At 49.7% G+C, this 19,543-nt stretch overlaps 1 protein-coding gene across 2 annotated transcripts in view; it reads left to right on the forward strand.

Annotated features, from left to right (window-relative positions):
- The first annotated feature begins 3,736 nt into the window (after nt 1–3,736).
- Nucleotides 3,737–19,543, forward strand: part of UVRAG (UV radiation resistance associated) — a 97,083-nt gene continuing 81,276 nt past the window's right edge. Inside the window, exons 1-2 of one of the 2 annotated variants that reach the window (XM_077341234.1) lie at nt 3,737–4,073; nt 5,809–5,920. In XM_077341234.1, coding sequence (XP_077197349.1) covers nt 4,051–4,073; nt 5,809–5,920 — 135 coding nt within the window. In that variant the 5' untranslated portion in view covers nt 3,737–4,050. The remainder of the gene's footprint in view (nt 4,074–5,808; nt 5,921–19,543) is intronic. The other variant, XM_077341235.1, reaches the window with a different exon arrangement.

The following is a 19,543-nucleotide window of genomic DNA, read 5'->3' on the forward strand; positions in this document are numbered from 1 at the left end:
TGGAGGCTGACTGGTGCGGTGATGCAGGATGAATTTGATTTCTTTCTCACTGCCAGAGTTGCTATTTTCTAATGTGAATGTTTTTAATGTTTCTATGGGATGTGGGTTTTGACTCTGCAACCTGCCACAAGACATTTTACGAGCACGCCGGGTAATAAATCTCAAAACAAATAATAAAAATAAATTATTCCTCATTTTCCCTGACCTTACTTCTACTTACCAACTCCACTGCGTGTCCCTATCCTGCCCAGATGCAAGGCACCCTTATCATGTGAGAGGGCCTCTTGGGCATGCTCTGGAGCCGGCGCCCTCTGCCAATCCCCCTTCCACCAAAGAGAGTTTAGCTGCCCTCTTCATGGATGGTCCCCCTGTCTGGAACAGCAGCAAGACAGATGGGTAAGAGGAGGCAGGGAACAGGCCAAGGACTTGGATCCCGTCCTACTCCCAGACTCCTCGTTTCTGCCTCATCCAGCAGAACAGGGGCGAGAATCAGGGGCAGGCATTCTTCCCAGCCTAGTGAATTTTCCAGAGGTGCAAATATCTGGCGGGGAAGCCTTATTGCTTGAAATGATGGGAGGAAAGCCCCTCCCCTGCTCTGCCTGCCTCTTCTCTTCCACCTAGCTCAGGAGGAAACCTTCAGCCAGGGCTACCGCCTGGGAACTGGTCTCCGGCCCGCATCCTCTGACCCAGCTCTTCATCTCCAGGAGCAGCAAGTCCAGGATCTGTTTCTTGATGTGCCTCTCCGAGATCAGCCAATGGTTGCAAAGTCCATGGAGCCGGCTGCAAACGTCTTGGGGCCCAGTGGCCTCATGGTAGCACAACTTCCAGAAGGTCTGGCTGCACATATCTGTGGTCATCCCTTCGTGGGGCAGGATCTCTGGCATGTCTCTTTCAGAATTCAGAACCACCCCCTTCCTGGATGGGATGGGGGCCTTTCCTTGCTCTCTGGCTAATTTCAGCTCCTTCTGGGTCCTGCCCCTCCATTGCCTTTCCCTTTTCTTGGGTCACCTCTGGCTGTGGAAAGATATCTTTTTTTTTCACATGGCTATATGGAGGGAAAGATATGAAAGGAGCAGAAACCAAAGATCTCAGAAGAATGTATTGTGGGACGTGTGTGCTGCCCCATGGCCATTTTCTTCCATGCAAGAAAAGCTGTTTTTTAAAATACAAACACCATTCCCTTTATCTCCCCACATCAGACACCCCATGAGGCAGGTGGAGCTGAGAGAGCTCTGAGAGAAACACCTCTGTGAAAACAGCTCTAAGAGCACTGAGGCAAAATGAAAATAAAGAAATAGATGGTGCAAAGGGAAAAGGAAGAGATGGATGGGGGATTTTTGCCTACAAATTAGAATGAGTTGTTTTTTATACCCCACGTTTCACTGCCTGAATGAGTCTCAAAGTGGCTGACAATCGCCTTCCCTTTCTTTCCCAACAACAGACACCCAATGAGGTAGGTAGGGCTGAGAGAAGTCTGTAAGACCAATTCTAACAGGACTGTGACTAGCCCAAGATCACCCAGCTGACTGCATCTGGAGGCAGTGGGTAAACAGCCCCACCGCGCTTAACCACTACACCAAGATAGCTAAATCACAATCTACAATTTGGCAGTGGTTTTATTTTATTTCAACAAAGTTCATAGGAATTCAAGAGGCTCTACACCTGAGATCCAGGTGTGTATACAATTGTTCCACAAAGTTATTTTTATGGTTTGGTCAGTGATGTTGGATCTGAGATGATTTCTCTTTGGAGTTGGGAGTTTAAAAAATCCTACACACAATATTAATAAAATCCAGGTGGATCTGTTTAGATCCAGATTTGACTTTTCTTCTCCAAAGGAAAAAAGCAGAGGGGAAGCCAGCGTGCCCAGGTGAGGGTAGGTGGGTGGCTGGGTTGAAAAGGGATGGGTGGGAGATTGAAATTGAGAGGGGACATGATAGCCCTCTTTAAGTATTTGAAAGGTTGTCACTTGGAGGAGGGCAGGATGCTGTTTCTGTTGGCTGCAGAGGAGAGGACACGCAGTAATGGGTTTAAACTTCAAGTACAACGATATAGGCTAGATATCAGGAAAACATTTTTCACAGTCAGAGTAGTTCAGCAGTGGAATAGGCTGCCTAAGGAGGTGGTGAGCTCCCCCTCACTGGCAGTCTTCAAGCAAAGGTTGGATACACACTTTTCCTGGATGCTTTAGGATGCTCTGGGCTGATCCTGCATTGAGCAGGGGGTTGGACTAGATGGCCTGTGTGGTCCCTTCCAACTCTATGATTCTATGAAATGGATTGCCATGGTTAAAAAATCAATAATGTTTTAGTATAATAAAGTCCATTTCAACTATAATAATTTGGGATCTCCCCCTCCTTTTTTAAGTTTCAGAGAACAATACCTGGTTGTGGAAAATATATAATACTCTCTGAATGCGTGTTCTGACTCCTTAATGTATTTTTGACGACTGAGGAAGGCCGTGGAGGCTAAAATGCATCTGGTTTCATGTGGATCATTGGACAGACTCATCCACCGGGAATGCTTGTAAAAGGTACCATCTGATATCCAGACACCTGTTTTGAATTTTACATATGTGCACACTATACAATAAAAATATTTAATTTGTTTTATTTATTGCAGCATTTACCTGTTGACAAAATTGAGTCACCGTATTGGTTTGAAGGAACAGGACAAAGCCGGAGTCCAGGGGCACTTTGAAGACCAACAAAGTTTAATTCTGGGTCGGACCTTTCATGTGTATGTGAACTTTTTCAGAGATATTGAAGGAGAATCCCTGAATCCTTGCCAATAGGGAAAGAGAGAACGGGGGGGGGGGGCTTGCTGGGAAGGCAACTGAAGGAATCTCATCTTGGCCATTCCTCTCGATAGGAAACTTCTGCATCTTGATTTCCACAAGCCCTTCCTGGCAACTAACCCCCCCCCCACCACCTACAGGGAATGCTGGAGGGAGTCTGTCAGTGCACCTAAAGCAGCTTTTGGGACCTGGAATGGAACTCTGTGAGGTCAAACTCTGCGGGGGCCCACTGGACTCTGGCTTTTTTCCAGAGTTGTGGGGGGGGGGGGGGAGGCAGCAACTCACCCTCCAGGGACGCTGGCAGGGGCTCATGGGAATTGTAGTCCATGGACATCTGGAGGACCACAGGTTGACTACCCCTGTCCTAGACGACCCGGAGCCCTGGGGTCACCTCCCTCTGGCTGTTCTCAGGAGAATCTATCAGGCCAGGAAGCCCATGGACACTGGCGGCGCAATGCATTGTGGGGGAGAGCATCCTTGGGCATCTCTGAAACAGGCCTTCTTCCCCGGTTACCATGGAGATGGGTACCCGGCCTCCTCCCCTGCTGCCTCAGGCGCTTCTCCCACCACGTGACAAAAACATTCCCCCGCGTGACGCGCCGCCAACGTCCCGTCCCAATCTCCGAAATGCCATTGGCCCGGCTCTTTGTTTATAACAAAGCGCTGTCCAATCGGTATACTCTCCCAGAAGCTTCTCTCCCGCCCTCCAGAGGCCGCGGGCCAACCAGGAGCGAGTTAAGAGTTCGCTGTCAGCGGGGCTTTGACACAGGCGGCGCGAGGGAGGGGCGAGGGAAAGGAGGAGAGAGAGAGAGCCGAGGAGAGGAGGGACGTTGCCTAAATTGGCGCGCGCGTCCACCAATCAGCAAGCGACGCCTTGGGTCCAAGCCCCGCCTCCTATCTTTCGCAGCCAATCGGCGCCAGGCGTATCTCTGCCGCTCACTCTTCTGTTCTCCCGTCCGCTCAGTGCGGCTTATAATATGGCTCCGTGAGGCGAGCGCGGCCTCGTCTCCCACCGACGGTCGAGAGGAGGAACGGGGACAAGAAAAGGGAGGAGGGGGGGGAGGAAAGAGCCGTTGCGCGTCGTGACGTCACCGCCGCCACCTTTAACTCGTCCGTGCCCGGCGGGCGCGAGCTCAATGCGCATGCGCCAAAGCGGCTCCTGTCGGCGCCGGCCCGGCCCGGGAGTCCCGCGGGCAGCATGAGCCAAGCCGCCGCCGTCCTCGCCCCGCCGGGCCCCGCCGCCCGCGCCCTGCATGTGGAGCTGCCCTCGCAGCAGGTGGGTCGGGGCCGCCTGGGTGGGCAGGAAGGGGTTAAGGGGCAGTGGCCTGAGGGGCGCGCTGGGCGCCAAAGAAGGCGAACTCTATGGTATATTATAGAGTGCCAGTCGAAAGCTTTCCCTAGAGTTCCCTCTTTGCAGGTGCTGACTCCTAATTCTCTAGGGATAGACCAGGCTGGAGGTGGCAACTGATGGTGCCCAGTGGGTTGCCCTCGAGGCCTGTGTCTTCCGTGGTGGGTGCAGCAAAAGGGAGCTCTTAGTCCTGGGGGTCATTTGGGATGAGAAAGGGAGCTCTGGATGGTTTGGGGCCAGAGGAATGAGGTGAGGTTGCTTATTTATTATATATATATATTTCTTGACCGCCACTCTTGGTGGGGAGGCATAATGGTGTGGAAGCTCAGAGCCCCGTGGCCTTCTCATGGTAGTCCTTCTCATTGGCTTGGTTTATGATTTGCTTTTATTACTGAGACTCCGGGTTGGTTACTTAAAAGAGTCAACGGCATGTGGCCTCTAATAAGCAATACAATAGAACCAGGGGTCACCGACATTTGGAACGGACTATGTAGTATGCTTAGCGATGCAGAAGATGATGTAACAGAAGATGCAGTAAGGGCAGAATCGCACAAAAAATGACAAGCATCATATATACTGTGTTGCAGTGGTGTAGTCTACAGTCCTGTTTCTTTTATAAATGGACCTCTTTCAACTTTTCCATGGCAGAATGGGGAACTAAATCAGCCACTGGCCCCTCGGGGTCAGCATTGTCTACTCGGATGGGCAGCAGCTGTCCAGGAATTCCAGTAGAGGTCCTTCACATCATCGGATCCTTTTGATTGGAGACACCAGGGATTGCATGCCAAGTGGATGCCTTGCTACTGAGTCACAGCTCTTTCTCTAACCTTACTCAGGTGTTCTGCTTGGGATGCTAGAGAGCTGCTGCCAGTTGGGGTAGACAGCTCTGAGCCAGCTTGGCCGATTGTTTGGCTTCACGATCCCTGATTCAGCAGAGCCACCAAGAAGCCAAAGAATCAAAAAAAATTCCGTCTAAACATTTGGAAGAAATTCCTGACAGTCAGAGCGGTTCCTCGGTGGAAGAGGCTTCCTCAGGAGATGGTGGGTTCTCCATCTTTGGAGATTTTTAAACAGAGGCTGGAGAGCCATCTGATGGAGAGGCTGATTCTGTGAAGGCTCAAGGGGGTGGCAGGTGACAGGGGATGAGCGAGAGGGTTGTGAGTGTCCTGCGTAGTGCAGGGGGTTGGACTAGATGACCCAGGAGTTCCCTTCCAACTCTATGTTTCTATGATTCTCAGGAGTGGATATCTTCCATTTGGATCTTGACACTCTCATGAACTCACTGGGTAGCCTTAGGCATGTCACAGTAAGAATACCTCCTGTTTTATGAGGTATTGCTTGCAAGTAGTATAGCTGGATAGTCTACCTGCAGAGCTTTGAATGCCCAGAAGCTGTGGCAGTTATTGTTCATGTGGGCCTCCCTGCTGATTGTCGAAGACATTTGACTAAGGAGCCGTGGTGAGGGAGAAAACCTGCATTGCATAGCCAGTAATGGACTGATCTGGTTCAGAGAACTGGGGTAGGAGGAGACAGAATAAATTTATTCCTCAGGAGGTTGGTCTAGTTCGTTGGCTTCAATACAGAAGTAATTCACTGCCAAAATGCATGGAATGGCCAGAACCTCACATGCATATCTTAAAATGCTTTTCTTCCTCATGTTTAGAATCAGGGAGAAGACCATATCTGTTGCTCTTGATCTTTCCCATGACATGCTGACTGGCGCACAAGGAACTCTGACTACATGTTGGCTCAATGCACACTGCATCCTTTTCCAGGTAGCTTTTTACTACCCACAGGAGTCTCAAAGTGGCTTACAATCGCCTAGCCTTCCTCTCCCCACAACAGACACCCTGTGAGGTAGGTGGGGCTGAGAGAGCCCAGAGAGTTACTCTTATGGTGGGTTAATGGTCAGCAACCCCTGTTTTCTGCCCCCATGGTTGATGCCAGTGGGCCAGGTTTAGTTATATGTAGTTTCCGCCACTTCTGGACATCTTGTGTACTCATTTTGTATACTTATTGAGTAGTTTGGCGTTTTAGGGGTAGTTTTATTGGGGTTTTTATCTGTGTTGTAACCTGCCATGAGCCATTTTGGGAGTGGCGGGCTAGAAAAAAAAAGTGGCTTATAGTTGCCTTCCCTTTCCTCTCCCCACAACAGACCCCCTGTGAGGGAGGGGAGGCTGAGAGAGCCCTGAGATTACTGAAGAAGAAGAAGAGTTGGTTCTTAGATGCCGCTTTTCTCTACCCGAAGGAGTCTCAAAACGGCTTCCATTCGCCTTCCCTTTCCTCTCCCCACAACCGACACCCTGTGAGGTGGGTGAGGGTGAGAGAGCCCTGAGATTACTGAAGAAGAAGGTTGGTTCTTATATGCTGCTTTTCTCTACCCGAAGGAGGCTCAAAGTGGCTTACAGTCGCCTTCCCTTTCCTCTCCCCACAACAGATACCCTGTGAGGGAGGTGGGTCTGAGGGAGCTCTGAGAGAACCCAGCTGGCAGCGTGTGGAGGAGGAGTTGGGGGAGTCTTACCCAGTTTTCCGAATTAAAGGCTGCTGCTATTAACTACTCCGCCAATCTGACTCTCTTCTGGCTGGGATCACTAGCCATCCCACCATGCTGTGCGTATTTCTAAGAGAAGCTTCTTGTTTGCTGAGAAGTAGAATGCAACAATGCCTCCCTGTATGCAAAGAGTGTTAGAGAGTTCTTTTAACTCCAAGGAGGGTTGCCAGATTCTTCCAGCTGCTGTAGTGGAAGGGTGAGGGAGCAATGACTGGAGCCTGAAGGTTTGGGGTTGGAGCCTGGGTAGGACAGGCTCCTCAGGGGGGTTCTAATGCTGTAAAGCCCACCTTCCAGAGCCCCCATATCCTCTGGGGGAACTGATCACTGTGGTCTGGAGGTGAGCTGCAATTCCAGGGGATCTCCACGTGTCATCTGGAGCAGGGGTAGTCAACCTGTGGTCCTCCAGATGTCCATGGACTACAATTCCCATGAACCCCTGCCAGAGATTGCTGGCAGGGGCTCATGGGAATTGTAGTCCATGGACATCTGGAGGACCACAGGTTGACGATACCTGATCTGGAGGATGGCATCTCTAACCCCGCATGACGCCTCTAGGTATATTTTGGGGAGGCAGAATGTGGGGCTTTGACAGTCCTGTTTGCTTGTTGTGAGCTATTTGGCTCCTTTGCTGAAGAGCAAGGCGTGGTTGGACTCTGAATGAACATTTTTGGGTTTGTAACTGAATTAATTTGAAAATGACTCTTGATTGGATGGTGCACGTTCTCTCGCCACGCTTATCTGTCGAGTCTCTTCTTCCCCTAATAACATTGGAAGGAGCCATAGAGGCCAGCTAGTCCAACCCCCTGCTCAGTGCAGGATGAACCCCCTGATTTGTCCTCTTGTTGCTTAAAGACTGCTAGTGTGGGGGAGCTCACCACCTCCCGGGGCAGCCCATTCCACTGCTGAACTACCCTTACTATCATTTTTTCCCCTGGTGTCTGGCCTGTATCTTTCCACTCATAATTTAAACCCATTATCATGAATCTTGATCCCTGCTGCAGAGAGGCACAATTCCCTGCCAACAGGAACATCTCCCAGGAGCAGTCTTTCAAGAGAGCAGTCCCCGTCTCCGCCAGGCTGCTCTTGTTAGACACCGTCATAGTCCAGTACAACTTGGGGCCGAAGTCAGGATACCTTCCTTTTTGCTGTTGATTGCAGTCAGTGTTCTTCCATTCCGCTTTTCTCCTTCGGTCTCTTCTTATTTTCTCCTCCTCCCCCCCCTTGTTTACTTGGCTGCTGCTTTGCTGGATGACTTTTATTGGCCTGGACTTTTGCAACCTCGTGAAGCTTGTTTGGGAAAGTGGGACAGACAATTGAGCAAAACGGTGCTTCCGTGGACGGATTATCCAAATATAGCATAACGTGTTTAATATGTCCTTGTTTACGGCTTCACAGACTGCGGCTTCTCCTCGCTTTACTTTCTGCTGCGTTCCGGGTGAGCTGGAAAGCCTCGATGATCGATGCCGACTGAATTTCTCAACGCGGCCTTGCGACATGTGCTTAGTTGGCAAGCAGCAGTCCCTTGTAGTCTTCTAAAAAATCGGAAGCATGTTCTGTGAAATCCGAGCGAGGGAGACCACTGGCAGCCTCATCACAGTGTCTGCCTACCGATGCTTGGCTTTTCCCTTCAGGCACAAGGCTTGGTTCTGTAGCCCTGATTGTCAGATTGTAACCTGGAGGTGGTACACGCAACATGTGCAGCTGCATGCGCGTAAGAGGAAATGCAGCCGCTGTGCTTCCTGTCTCACTTTCTCCGCTGGTTCTTCCTTCCTCCCCTGCCTCTTTAGAAAACCCTATTTCAGTTCTACTCCATTGCCCAGGGGCTACATTTCAAAACCTAAACAAGCAGTAGTCTTGTTGTTGTTGGGTGCGAAGTTGTGTCCGACCCATCGCGACCCCATGGACAATGATCCTCCAGGCCTTCCTGTCCTCTACCATTCCCCAGAGTCCATTTAAGTTTGCATCGACAGCTTCAGTGACTCCATCCAGCCACCTTATTCTCTGTCATCCCCTTCTTCTTTTGCCCTCAACCGCTCCCAGCATTAGGCTTTTCTCCAGGGAGTCCTTCCTTCTCATGAGGTGGCCAAAGTATTTGAGTTTCATCTTCAGGATCTGGCCTTCTAAGGAACAGTCTGGGCTGATCTCCTCTAGGACTGACCGGTTTGTTCGCCTTGCAGTCCAAGGTACTCGCAAGAGTCTTCTCCAGCACCAGAGTTCAAAAGCCTCAATTCTTTGACACTCAGCCTTGGCAGTAATCTTATGGTGTCTTAATTCTCTCTCCCCCCCCCAATTGTAAGCTTTACTGCGTTAGAACTGGTCCTTCAGATGTAGTGAGACAGACATTTTCTTGAGGGGTTTTGAAAAATAAAAAAATTGAATCAAAGGGACTGCAAAGTGCAGGAAGAAGAAAGGTAAAGTGTAATAATCCAAAACACAGATCTAGTAAATAGTCTCTCGTATTTTTTTTGTTTGTATTTTTCTTCACTGGCTAATCTAAGCTGCTATTTTTTTGTTCTTGAAGTGGTCAAGCTAAGCTTGCTAATACCAGTCATGGGTGGGAACTTCCTGGTTTTGTTAAAAATATTGAAATGTCACAGGGAGATAAAAATCTCAAGTTTCTGTTCCACCTTGAACCTCCTTGTGAAGCATTTTAGCAGCTTCATGCTAGAGCCTGCCTTTGAAGTATGTTTGATGAATAACCCTGTCTTTTTGGTCAAAATCAGAGGGTCCAGGTAGACGGAGAAGGTTCTCCCATTTATTTTTAAAGTCTGCAGTTTTTAAGGGTGGATACGTATCATTTGTTCTTGAATGCAGGCCGTGAAATATTTGTCCTATACCATGAGGTGAGGGGTAGGAGAAGAGTTGGTTTTTATACCCCGCTTTTTAAAGGAGTTTCAAAGAGACTTACAGTCGACTTCCCTTCCTCTCCCCACAACAGACACCCTGTGAGTTAGGTGGGGCTAAGAGAGCCCTGACAGGAGTGCTCGGTGAGAACAGCTCTAGCAGGACTGTGATTAGGTCAAGGTCTCCCAGCTGGCTGCATGTGGAGGAGAAGCAGGGAATCAAACCCATCTTGTCAGATTAGAAGTCTCCGCTCTTAACCACGGCACCAAGCTGGGTATTGAACATTGATCCCTGATGGCATATTTCTCACTGGTGGAGAGCCAGTTTGGTGTAGTGGCTAGGAGTGCGGTCTTCTAATCTGGCATGCTGGGTTCGATTCAGCACTCCCCCACATGCAGCCAGCTGGGTGACCCTGGGCTCTACACAGCACTGATAAAACTGTTCTGACCGAGCAGGAATATCAGGGATCTCTCAGCCTCACCCACCTCACAGGGTGTCTGTTGTGGGGAGAGGAAAGGGAAGGCGACTGTAAGCCGCTTTGAGCCTCCTTCAGGTAGAGAAAAGCGGCATATAAGAACCAACTCTTCTTCATAAGTGTAGTGCTGTCCTCTTGTAAAGGCCTGGCAGGTCAAGCATGATTTGGAGCGGCATAGCTGTACTTTTCCTTCTGTAAACAGCATTGAATCATAGAATCATAGAATCCTAGAGTTGGAAGGGGCCACACAGGCCGTCTAATCCAACCCCCTGCTCAATGCAGGATCAGCCCAAAGCATCCTAAAGCATCCAAGAAAAGTGTGCATCCAACCTTTGCTTGAAGACTGCCAGTGAGGGGGAGCTCACCACCTCCTTAGGCAGCCTATTCCACTGCTGAACTACTCTGACTGTGAATAGTGTTATTGCAAGTGTTATTGGTGAGACCTTGTGAGTAGATATTTCTGTTGCACTCAGTGTTAGTTGTATGCAAATAGACTCCTTCAGGAAGCAACTGAAGTTGGAGGGGTTGTGACTCAGTGGTAGACCCTCTACTTGGCATGCAAAAGGTCCCAAGTTCAATCCCCGGCATTTCTAGTTGAAAAGGACTGGGCCGTAGCTGATGAGAAGGAATTGTGCTTGAGACCTGGAGAGCTGTGACGATGTGGTAGAGCATACGCTTGGCGTGCAGAAGGTTCCAGGATCAATCTCCAGTTGAAAGGTACATGAAGTAGGTGATCTGAAAGACCTTGGCGTGAAACCCTGGAGACCCATGGACAGGGGCCATGGCTTAATGGTAAAGCATCTGTTTGGTGGGCAGATGGTCTCAGGTTCAGTCTGTGGCAAATCCAGTCAAAAGGATCAAGCAAGAGGTGATGTGAAAGACCTTTGGCCTGAAACTCTCAGTGGTAGAGCATCTGTTTGGCAGGCGGAAGGTCCCAGGTTCAGTCCCTGGCATCTCTAGTAAAAGATCTGGCAGGCGATGTTGGGAAAGATCTCTGGCACATTGGGGGGCAGCTGCCAGATGGGGTCAGTCACTCATAATCAATACACCACTTTGGGTCTCTGAGACCAGTTTGTGGAGGTGTGTCCCTATTCCTTTAAACTCCAGGTGCTCCTGTGGTAATAACTAGAAGGGCGTTGTTTTCTGCGATTAGGATCCTTGGTCTGCCTGTACTCTTACAAAATGGTACATTTGAAGAGGTTTGATTTCCCCACTCCTCCACGTGCAGCCAGCTGGGTGACCTTGGGCTAGTTACAGTTCTCCCAGAGCTCTCTCAGCCCCACCTCCCTCATAGGGTGTCTGTTGTGGGGAGAGGAAGGGAAGGCGAATGTAAGCTGCTTTGAGACTCCTTCGGGTAGAGAAAAGCGGCATATAAGAACCAGCTCTTCTTCTTCAGTAATCTCAGGGCTCTCTCAGCCTCCCCTCCCTCACAGGGTGTCTGTTGTGGGGAGAGGAAAGGGAAGGCGAATGGAAGCCGTTTTGAGACTCCTTTGGGTAGTAAAAATAAGGCACAGAAAACCAGTTCTTCTTATACTACTTTCCTTTCCCCCAATTTCCAAAATAGTGTGTCGACTTCCTTTTCCCTGCCAGTAACTTCTGAGCCAGAGCAGGAGTCAGACCTTGATAAACGGTTCTCATCTGGATTGTGTGCAGACCGCTTAGCGGAACGAATCAGACTGCCAGGCAGGACGCATTCCTCTTGGAAGGATTTAAGCAAAAATGCGGGCTTAATGTTGGAGGCTGTCACGCTACAGTCAGTTGATCTCTTGGAGCTGCCGCGCTGAATGCTGAGACCCGGTCAACAAAGATGTGAGACTTCTTGCTTGGAGACGAGGGAAGCCCCTTGCACATTGAGGGGTGGGGCCGTGGCCCGGTGACAGAGCCTCTGCTTGGCGTGCAGAAGGTCCCAGGTTCAATCCCCAACAGCTCCAGTTAAAAGGACCAGGCAGGAGGAGAAGGGAAAGACCTTGGCCTGAGACCCTGGCTCAGTGGCAGAGCCTCTGCTTGGCATACAGAAAGGTCCCAGGTTCAATCCCTGGAAGCATCTCCAGTTAAAAGGACTGAACAGGAGGGGATGGGAAAGACCTTGGCCTGAGACCCTGGCTCAGTGGCAGAGCCTCTGCTTGGCATACAGAAAGGTCCCAGGTTCAATCCCCAACAGCTCCAGTTAAAAGGACCTGGTAGGAGATGATGGGAAAGACTTCTGCATCAGACCCTGGAGAGCAGGCGGAAGGCTTGGGAGCTCAGTGGCAGAGCCTCTACTTGGCAGGCAGAAGGTCCCAGGTTCAGTTTCCAGCACCTCTAGTTAAAAGGACCAGGCAGGAGGGGAAGGTAAAGACCTCAACCTGGACCCCTGTAGAGCTGCTGCCAGTTGGAGTGGACAATACGAGCTGGGTGTCATCCACATATTGGAGACATCCCAGCCTGAGCCACCGTACAATTTGGGCAAGGGAGCACCTGAAGATGCCAAATAGCATAGGAGAGAGGACTTATTTGTCACGTTCCGTGTTTTCTTTTCAGTTTTAAATCTCGTCAGACTTGGAGTCCTGCCTAATCAGTTGAATAGATAAAGACCAGCAGACTCTAATCTGGAGAACCGGATTTGATTCCCTGCTTCTCTTCCACATGCAGCCAGCTGGTCGACCTTGGGCTAAGTCACAGTTCTCTTGGAGATGTTTTGGCAAAGCAGTTCCCATTGAGGTGTCTCAGCCCCACCTTCCTCCCAGTGTGTCTGTTGTGGGGTGGGGAAGGGACATCTTTTTGTAAGCCTCTTTGGGACTCCTTCGGAAAAACCCGCTCTTCTCATGAAACCGCTTCACCGTGAATCTGATCCTTGGTCCCTCAAAGTCAGTAGGGTCTGCTCAGACTGTTAGTGGCTCTGTGGGTCTCTGATCGTGGTCTTCTGTATCGCCTGCAGCCCATGCTGGCCTGATCTCGGAAGCTAAGTAGGGTCGGCCCTGCTTAGACCTGGAATGGGAGACTGCCAAGGAAGTCCCAGGGTCCCAATGCCGAAGCAGGCAATAGACAGCTACCTCTGAGAATAAAATCAGAGTCCAGTAGCACCTTTAAGACCAACAAGGATTTATTCAAGGCGTGAGCTTTCGAGTGCAGGCACTCTTCCTCAGACTAGGGTTAGGCACTCGAAAGCTCACGCCTTGAATAAAACTTTGTTGGTCTTAAAGGTGCTACTGGACTCTGATTGTGCTACTTCAGACCAACACGGCGACCCATGTGAATCTACCTCTGAGAATGTCTTCTTTGCCTATGGGGTCACCATGAGTTAGTGGCAACTTGATGGCAGTGCCCACCATCCCCCTGCCTCATCCTTTCAGCTAGAGACGCCGGGGATTGAGGCTGGGACCTTCTGCATGGTAAGCCGAGGCTCTACCGCTGAGCCCTAGCCTTTCTCCAAAGGCAGCTCCTGAATCACCCAGCGTCTCAGGTGCTGCGTTATTGGAAAAGGTGTAGGACATGGGGAACCGATTTCATAGACTTGCTGTGTCTCCAAATTAACGGGGCACATCTCCTGTACCGCCAAAGGGACTGCAATATCGGGACAGGTTGGCTTTGAGGCCAGCGGGAGCAGCAAAGCTATTTTGGGATTTGGGGTTTCGGTCTTAAGACCGTTGGAGGAGAGGAGTGTTGTCTGGCGTCAGTCACTTGGTGGAAGGAATTGCAGGCGTTGTCCGGCAAGTGTGGGTCGTCGGCAGTGAGTTGGGGCTGCTTTTTCAGCAATTTTTGGATAAGGTAAGGCTTTGACACTGAATGAAGTCCCCCTTACCTGTTGCTGTGTCGTATGCCAGGTTTTCTTTATGCTTTTGTATCATATAAATTGGCAGAAAAAGGTGTCAGTTTGGAAAGTCACTCTTGAGGCTGCAGGATGTGCACGTTCCTTTTGTTCTAGCTCCGTTTTAGCAGGAAACATTCTGAACCGGCCGCTGCTAGTTGGACGTTTGCCAGTTTACTTGCTTAATCCTCATTCCTGTATATGGTTTCAGGCTCTTAGCAAACTAGGAGATCACGTGAGGGGTTGCAAAGACTTAAGGTGAAGCCCCAGGGCTTTACGGGATTTTAGGCCGGTGCAGACAGCACAGGGAGAGAGTGGCTTGCTTTACCAGTTTTACTTCTGTGACTCTGATAATGTAGATCAGGGAGTCCCCGGTTCCAAACCTCTCCTCTACAGCATCCCTCTGATCCAGCAAGGTAGTAGCTTTCTCAAAAAAAGAGATAGGGTTACTCTGATATGACTTGTTCTCGAGAAAGCCCTGCTGACGTAGTAATTACAGCCATCCGCTCTAGCTGCTCAAGGACCAACTGCTCGATGATTTGTTCTAAATTTTGCCAGCTACAGATGTCAAGCAGATGGGTCGATAATTACCTGGATCCTCCTTTTCCCCTTCTTGAAGATAGGGACAACATTTGCCTGCTTCCAATGTTCTGGCACTTTACCTGTTCTCCAAAAAAATTCAGAAATAATGGACAGAGGTTTTAAAATTACAACTGAAAGTTTTTTTTTAGTATCTCTGCCGCACCTCTTTCCCACTACAAGCTGTGTTATGGGAGTGAGGTTCCCCCATCCCTGAGATGGTTTTCCCTCCTTCTGCCGTCCCACAACTAGCCTTTGTTTCTCAGCCGAGAGTCCCGTCTAGCTCCCAGAAGTGCGGAAAATGCCCTAAAGTGATAATTTAATCATGTTCTTTTTATGCATTGTCCACCAGTGGTGCCAGGACTCCAGAAGCCCTCACACACTTTCCCCCCAAGCTCCAGGAACACAGAGCATCCCTGCCCCAGACATAAGAACATAAGAGAAGCCATGTTGGATCAAGGCCCATCCAGCCAAACACTCTGTATCGTGCAGTGGCCAAAACCAAGGTGCTATCAGAGGAGGTGTCAGCAGCAGGGCCAGATCTTCAAGAGCCCTCCCACTTTTGTACTTCCCCCCTCCCAAGCACCAACAATACAGAACATTACTGCCCCGGACAGAGTGTCCCATCTATGCTTTGTGGCTAAAAGCCAACAGAGCTTTATCAGAATTTTCCATGCTGTATTTAGATACTTGCGAAGAAAAAAAACTGTACTTTCTAATTGGTTTCTATAGAGATACAAAAGTATTGATTCAGCTGCGAAGAGATGCTTCAGGTAACTATTTCAGGGGAGTAGCCATGTGGGTCTTCACTAGCTCCTTAGAGACCAGCAAGTTGCATAGTGCAGGGGTTGGACTAGATGACCCATGAGGTCCCTTCCAACTCTTTTCTTCTATGATTCTTCAAGATTTTCAGGATATAAACCTGGAAAAAGCTCCTAGTTTGGAAGTCTACCTCCTAGTTTGGAAGTCCTGGTTGCAAATTTAAGTCACCGTGTGTGTGAAACATCTGACTTAAAAAAAATATAACTATTTTATTTTTAAAAGTTGTATAGTTTTATATAACAATGCCCACGAGGCCAGAAGGCAGGTTGACGCTGGGTGGAATCCAAGAGTCTCTTGTGCTCCTCGGTGCCTGGATTTTGTAAATAGACTCAGGTGTGTAGCCATGTGGGTCTGAAGCAACAGAACAAAGGTTAGGTCCAGTTATATCTTTGAGACCAATGGTGTTTTAATGCTGGGTATAAGCTTTTGCAAGATACATTTTGTAAATCTTACCATAGTTTAGCATTCACGCTTTCTCGTTTTTGGGGAGAAGGTAAGAAAGAGCTGTCTTCGGATATTGCCCGCAGTGTAGCGGTCAGCTAGGCATCCGGGCCAGAGACGATTTCTGACACGGGAAAAGTGGGGGAGGCAGCTGGAATCTGGAATAAGCATAAGAACGGATGCGTTCTGCTAAAACAGCTTGTCAATGCTCTTGTCCACAGTGTGGCTGTGACTGAACGGGGCTGGCATTCGTTTACCTCTTGCAGTTTTTTTTTTTACTAAATCTAATCTAAATCAAATCAAGCCTGAACTCTCCTTAAGTAGCACAATAAAATCAGAGTCCAGTAGCACCTTTAAGACCAACAAAGTACTTGAAAGCTCACGCCTTGATTAAATCTTTGTTGGTCTTAAAGGTGCTACTGGACTCTGATTTGATTGTGCTACTTCAGACCAACACGATGACCCATTTGAATCTCTCCCTAAGTAGGTAAAATCAGCTGATTGAGGCTATTATACATTGCTCACATTCTGAGACAAGCCAGCATGGTGTTGTGGTTCAGAGCGGCAGCCTCTAGTCTTGAGAGCCGGGCTTGAGTCCCCGCTCCTCTTCCACGTGCAGCCAGCTGGGGGACCTTGGGCCAGTCACAGTCCTGTTAGAGCTGTTCTCTTCTAATTCATTCTCTTTCTCACTCTCTCTCTCTCTTGCTGAGCAGTTCTCTTGGAGCTCTCTCAGTCTTACCTACAGTTCTGTCATGGGGAGAGTAAGGGAAAGGTTTTGTAAGCTGCTTTGAGATGCCTTTGAGTAGTGAAAAGTGGGATGCAACCCCCCCCCCCCCCAGCTCCTCTCCAGGTCTCAGAGGCTAAGTAAGGTCACCCCTGGTTAGGACTGAGATGGGAGACCACCAATGAAGTCCAGGGTTGCTCTGCAGAAAGGTCGTGGTAGACCTGGGAATGGCAAGCCAGGCCTGGACATCTCTTGACCTGTTGTGGATTGCCCAAGCTAGCCTGGTCTTTTCAGAGCTGGGATGCTAAGCAGGGTTGGCCTAGGTTAGTACTTAGAATCATAGAGTTGGAAGGGGCCATACAGGCCATCTAGACCAACCCCCTGCTCAACGCAGGATCAGCCCTAAGCATCTTAAAGCATCCAAGAAAAATGTGCATCCAACCTTCGCTTGAAGACTGCCAGTGGATGGGAGACTGCCACTTGGATGGGAGACCCCCCAGGTTGTCCAGGATTGCTCTGCAATGCCTCTGTTGAAACTGTCCAAGACTGTGTTCCCCTTTTCCCCCGCCACATCATGCTGCCTGTTCATATTCCAGTCCACAAGAACCCCAAGATGTCTTTCACACATACTGCTACCCAGAAGGATAGATTCAACTGGGTAGCCTTCCATAAGGATAGATTCAAGTGGGTCGCCATGTTGGTCTGAAGGAGCAGAACAAAAACAAGAGTCCAAGAGCACTTTTAAGACCAACAAAGATTTATTCAAGGTGAGAGCTTTTGAGTGCATGCACAGAGTGCACAGCTCTTGCCTGGAATGGACTCTGTTTTTGTTCTGCTACCCAGAAGTTCATCTCCCATCCAGTCTACATGCTTCTCATTTGTGTGACCCATATGTAGAACTCTGCACTTCTCCTTATGGAATTTCATCTTGTTCTCATTGGCCCATTTTTCCAGCGTGCGCAGGTCTTATAGAATATCTTTTGGACTGTTCTCAGCCGGGAGGATTCTTAGTTCCTCTTCTCTCCATCTGAGGACTCTCTCTCTCTTTAACTTTCCCTCCAACTAGTCAAAAGAAAAACTGGAGGCTGTATTAAGGAGACTCGCTTTCACTGCATTCTGTGTCCCTGTGTGGAGGGGCTGGTCTACTAATCTCTTGTGTCCTCCTACCAATTAAAGATTCCCGAACACGTTGTGGTCATAAATGCACTTGTTCCCAGCTGCTGGCCTAGCCCCAGCAGATTCCGTGACTGTAAGAAGCGGAAGAATCCAAAACGAGAAAGTATCATTTCTGTGGAATCCAGGGTTGGGCTCGATATATTTGCTAAACTATTTGCAGTTCCTTCTTTTCCTTTTTTACTACTTCAAATCGTTTCCCCTGCGCCGTGCCCATTCAGAGCCGCCGGCCAGGCCCTGTTCATTTTTTCCACAAACAGTCATTGGGAGGCACTTGGGAACTTTCAGCAGAACGCAAGTCTTAGAAAGCGAAAAGAGACACGGCCATTTCACTTAGGAATGTCCATCCGTTGGGCAGAACAGGTAAGCTGAATCGTAAATGCATTGACTCTGTGGCCAAATGCGGCGGCGGTTTCAGTGGATTTTGAAAAGAACGGTAGGCGCCATTTGGAAAACACGCGTAACCGGGGGAGGAGACTTTTGGCGGTGTTGCAGCTCTTATGGCGACTCCACAGGGTTTCCCAAGGGAAGAGGTATTTTGTTTATTTATCATTGTATTTTTATACCGCTGCTCCCAGAGAATTGGCTCGCAGCGGTTCACAAAAACAAGAACAAACAGTATCAATTAAAAATGTCCCAAAAAACAATTCGAGCACATACAAATACAAAATGGCAGTATACTAAATATCTTAAGACAGTGGTCCCCAACCTGCGGGCTGCAAAGGCCATGGTGCTGGGCCGCGGCTCCCTCTCCCCGCCCCTCCGCAGTAAAAAACTTCCCGGGCCGCAAGCTTGCGGCCCGGGAAGCTTCTTACTGTGGGAGGGTGGGGAGAGGGAATCAGGGCCGGGCCGCGCCCCAATGTGCGGGTGCAGCCCGCGGGCACGGCCCGATGCGCGGGCGCGGCCCGATGCCCAGCCGGTCCTCAGCCTAAGAAAGGTTGGGGACCACTGTCTTAAGAGATGTATTCTCCATACTGTGGGCATCGAACTTAATATAGATGGAATACATATAACCGGTTGGAAACATGGAATCAGGGTCCTAGCATAGTCTAGCACTGCAGTAGGAGCTGGGGTGGGTGGGGAGGACCAGATCGAATACCTCAGGGCTCAGAGGAAGTTTGCCATTACATGCGTCTGCCTTGGTATTCGTAGAATCATAGAATAATAGAGTTGAAAGGGACCTCCTGGGTCATCTAGCCCAACCCCCTGCATTAGGCAGGACACTCCCAACCGCATTGCTCACTCACTGTCACCTGCCACCCCCTTGAGCCTTCACAGAATCAGCCTCTCCGTCAGATGGCTCTCCAGCCTCTGTTTAAAAATTTTCAAATGTCCTCAGTGGTCTCCCTTCCAGACACTGATCAGGGCTGAGCATGCTTAGCTTCTGAGATCTGGCAAGATCTGGCTAGCCTGGGCTATCCAGATCAGGGGAGGTTACAGACCCACAGGAATAGACAGAACAAAATGGAAGGTAGGATTTGCACTCAGCGTTCAGGGGGGAAAACAGCTGCTCGCTTTGGGTTGCCCTGACCCGGATTGTCCAGGTAGGCTCAGCGTCGTCAGATCTTAAATGCTAAGCAGGGTCAGCCCTGGTGAATATTTGGATGGGAGACCCCCCAAGGACGTCCAGGGTTGCAGCCAGTGGCAATCCACTTCTGCCCGTTTCCTGTCTTGGAAACCCCACGGAGTTGCTTTCAGTCAGCTGTGCCGGGAAAGCTTTTCCTACCACCCTGGCTGGATTACAGCATTTGTGACCTAATTCCTAACGCCTCCAGGGGGTAGCTCTGCTGTCTGACCCAGCAATTGCCAACTTGTTGAACTTCTGCAGGCTGTGCGCTCCATGGAGCCTCTTCCCGGAAGTGTTTTCGGCTGCCGTCCTGCTGTGTTCTTTAAAGATGCCAGGGGTGCCCTCTCTGGCCCCTTTGCTTGGCACATCGGTGACACTGGTCTCACCAGAGCGATGAGTTTGGGCATGCATCTCGGATTCTGTGAATGATCTAGT

The sequence above is a fragment of the Paroedura picta genome, chromosome 6 (genome assembly GCF_049243985.1).
Source record: "Paroedura picta isolate Pp20150507F chromosome 6, Ppicta_v3.0, whole genome shotgun sequence".
In the NCBI taxonomy this organism is placed as follows: domain Eukaryota; kingdom Metazoa; phylum Chordata; class Lepidosauria; order Squamata; family Gekkonidae; genus Paroedura; species Paroedura picta.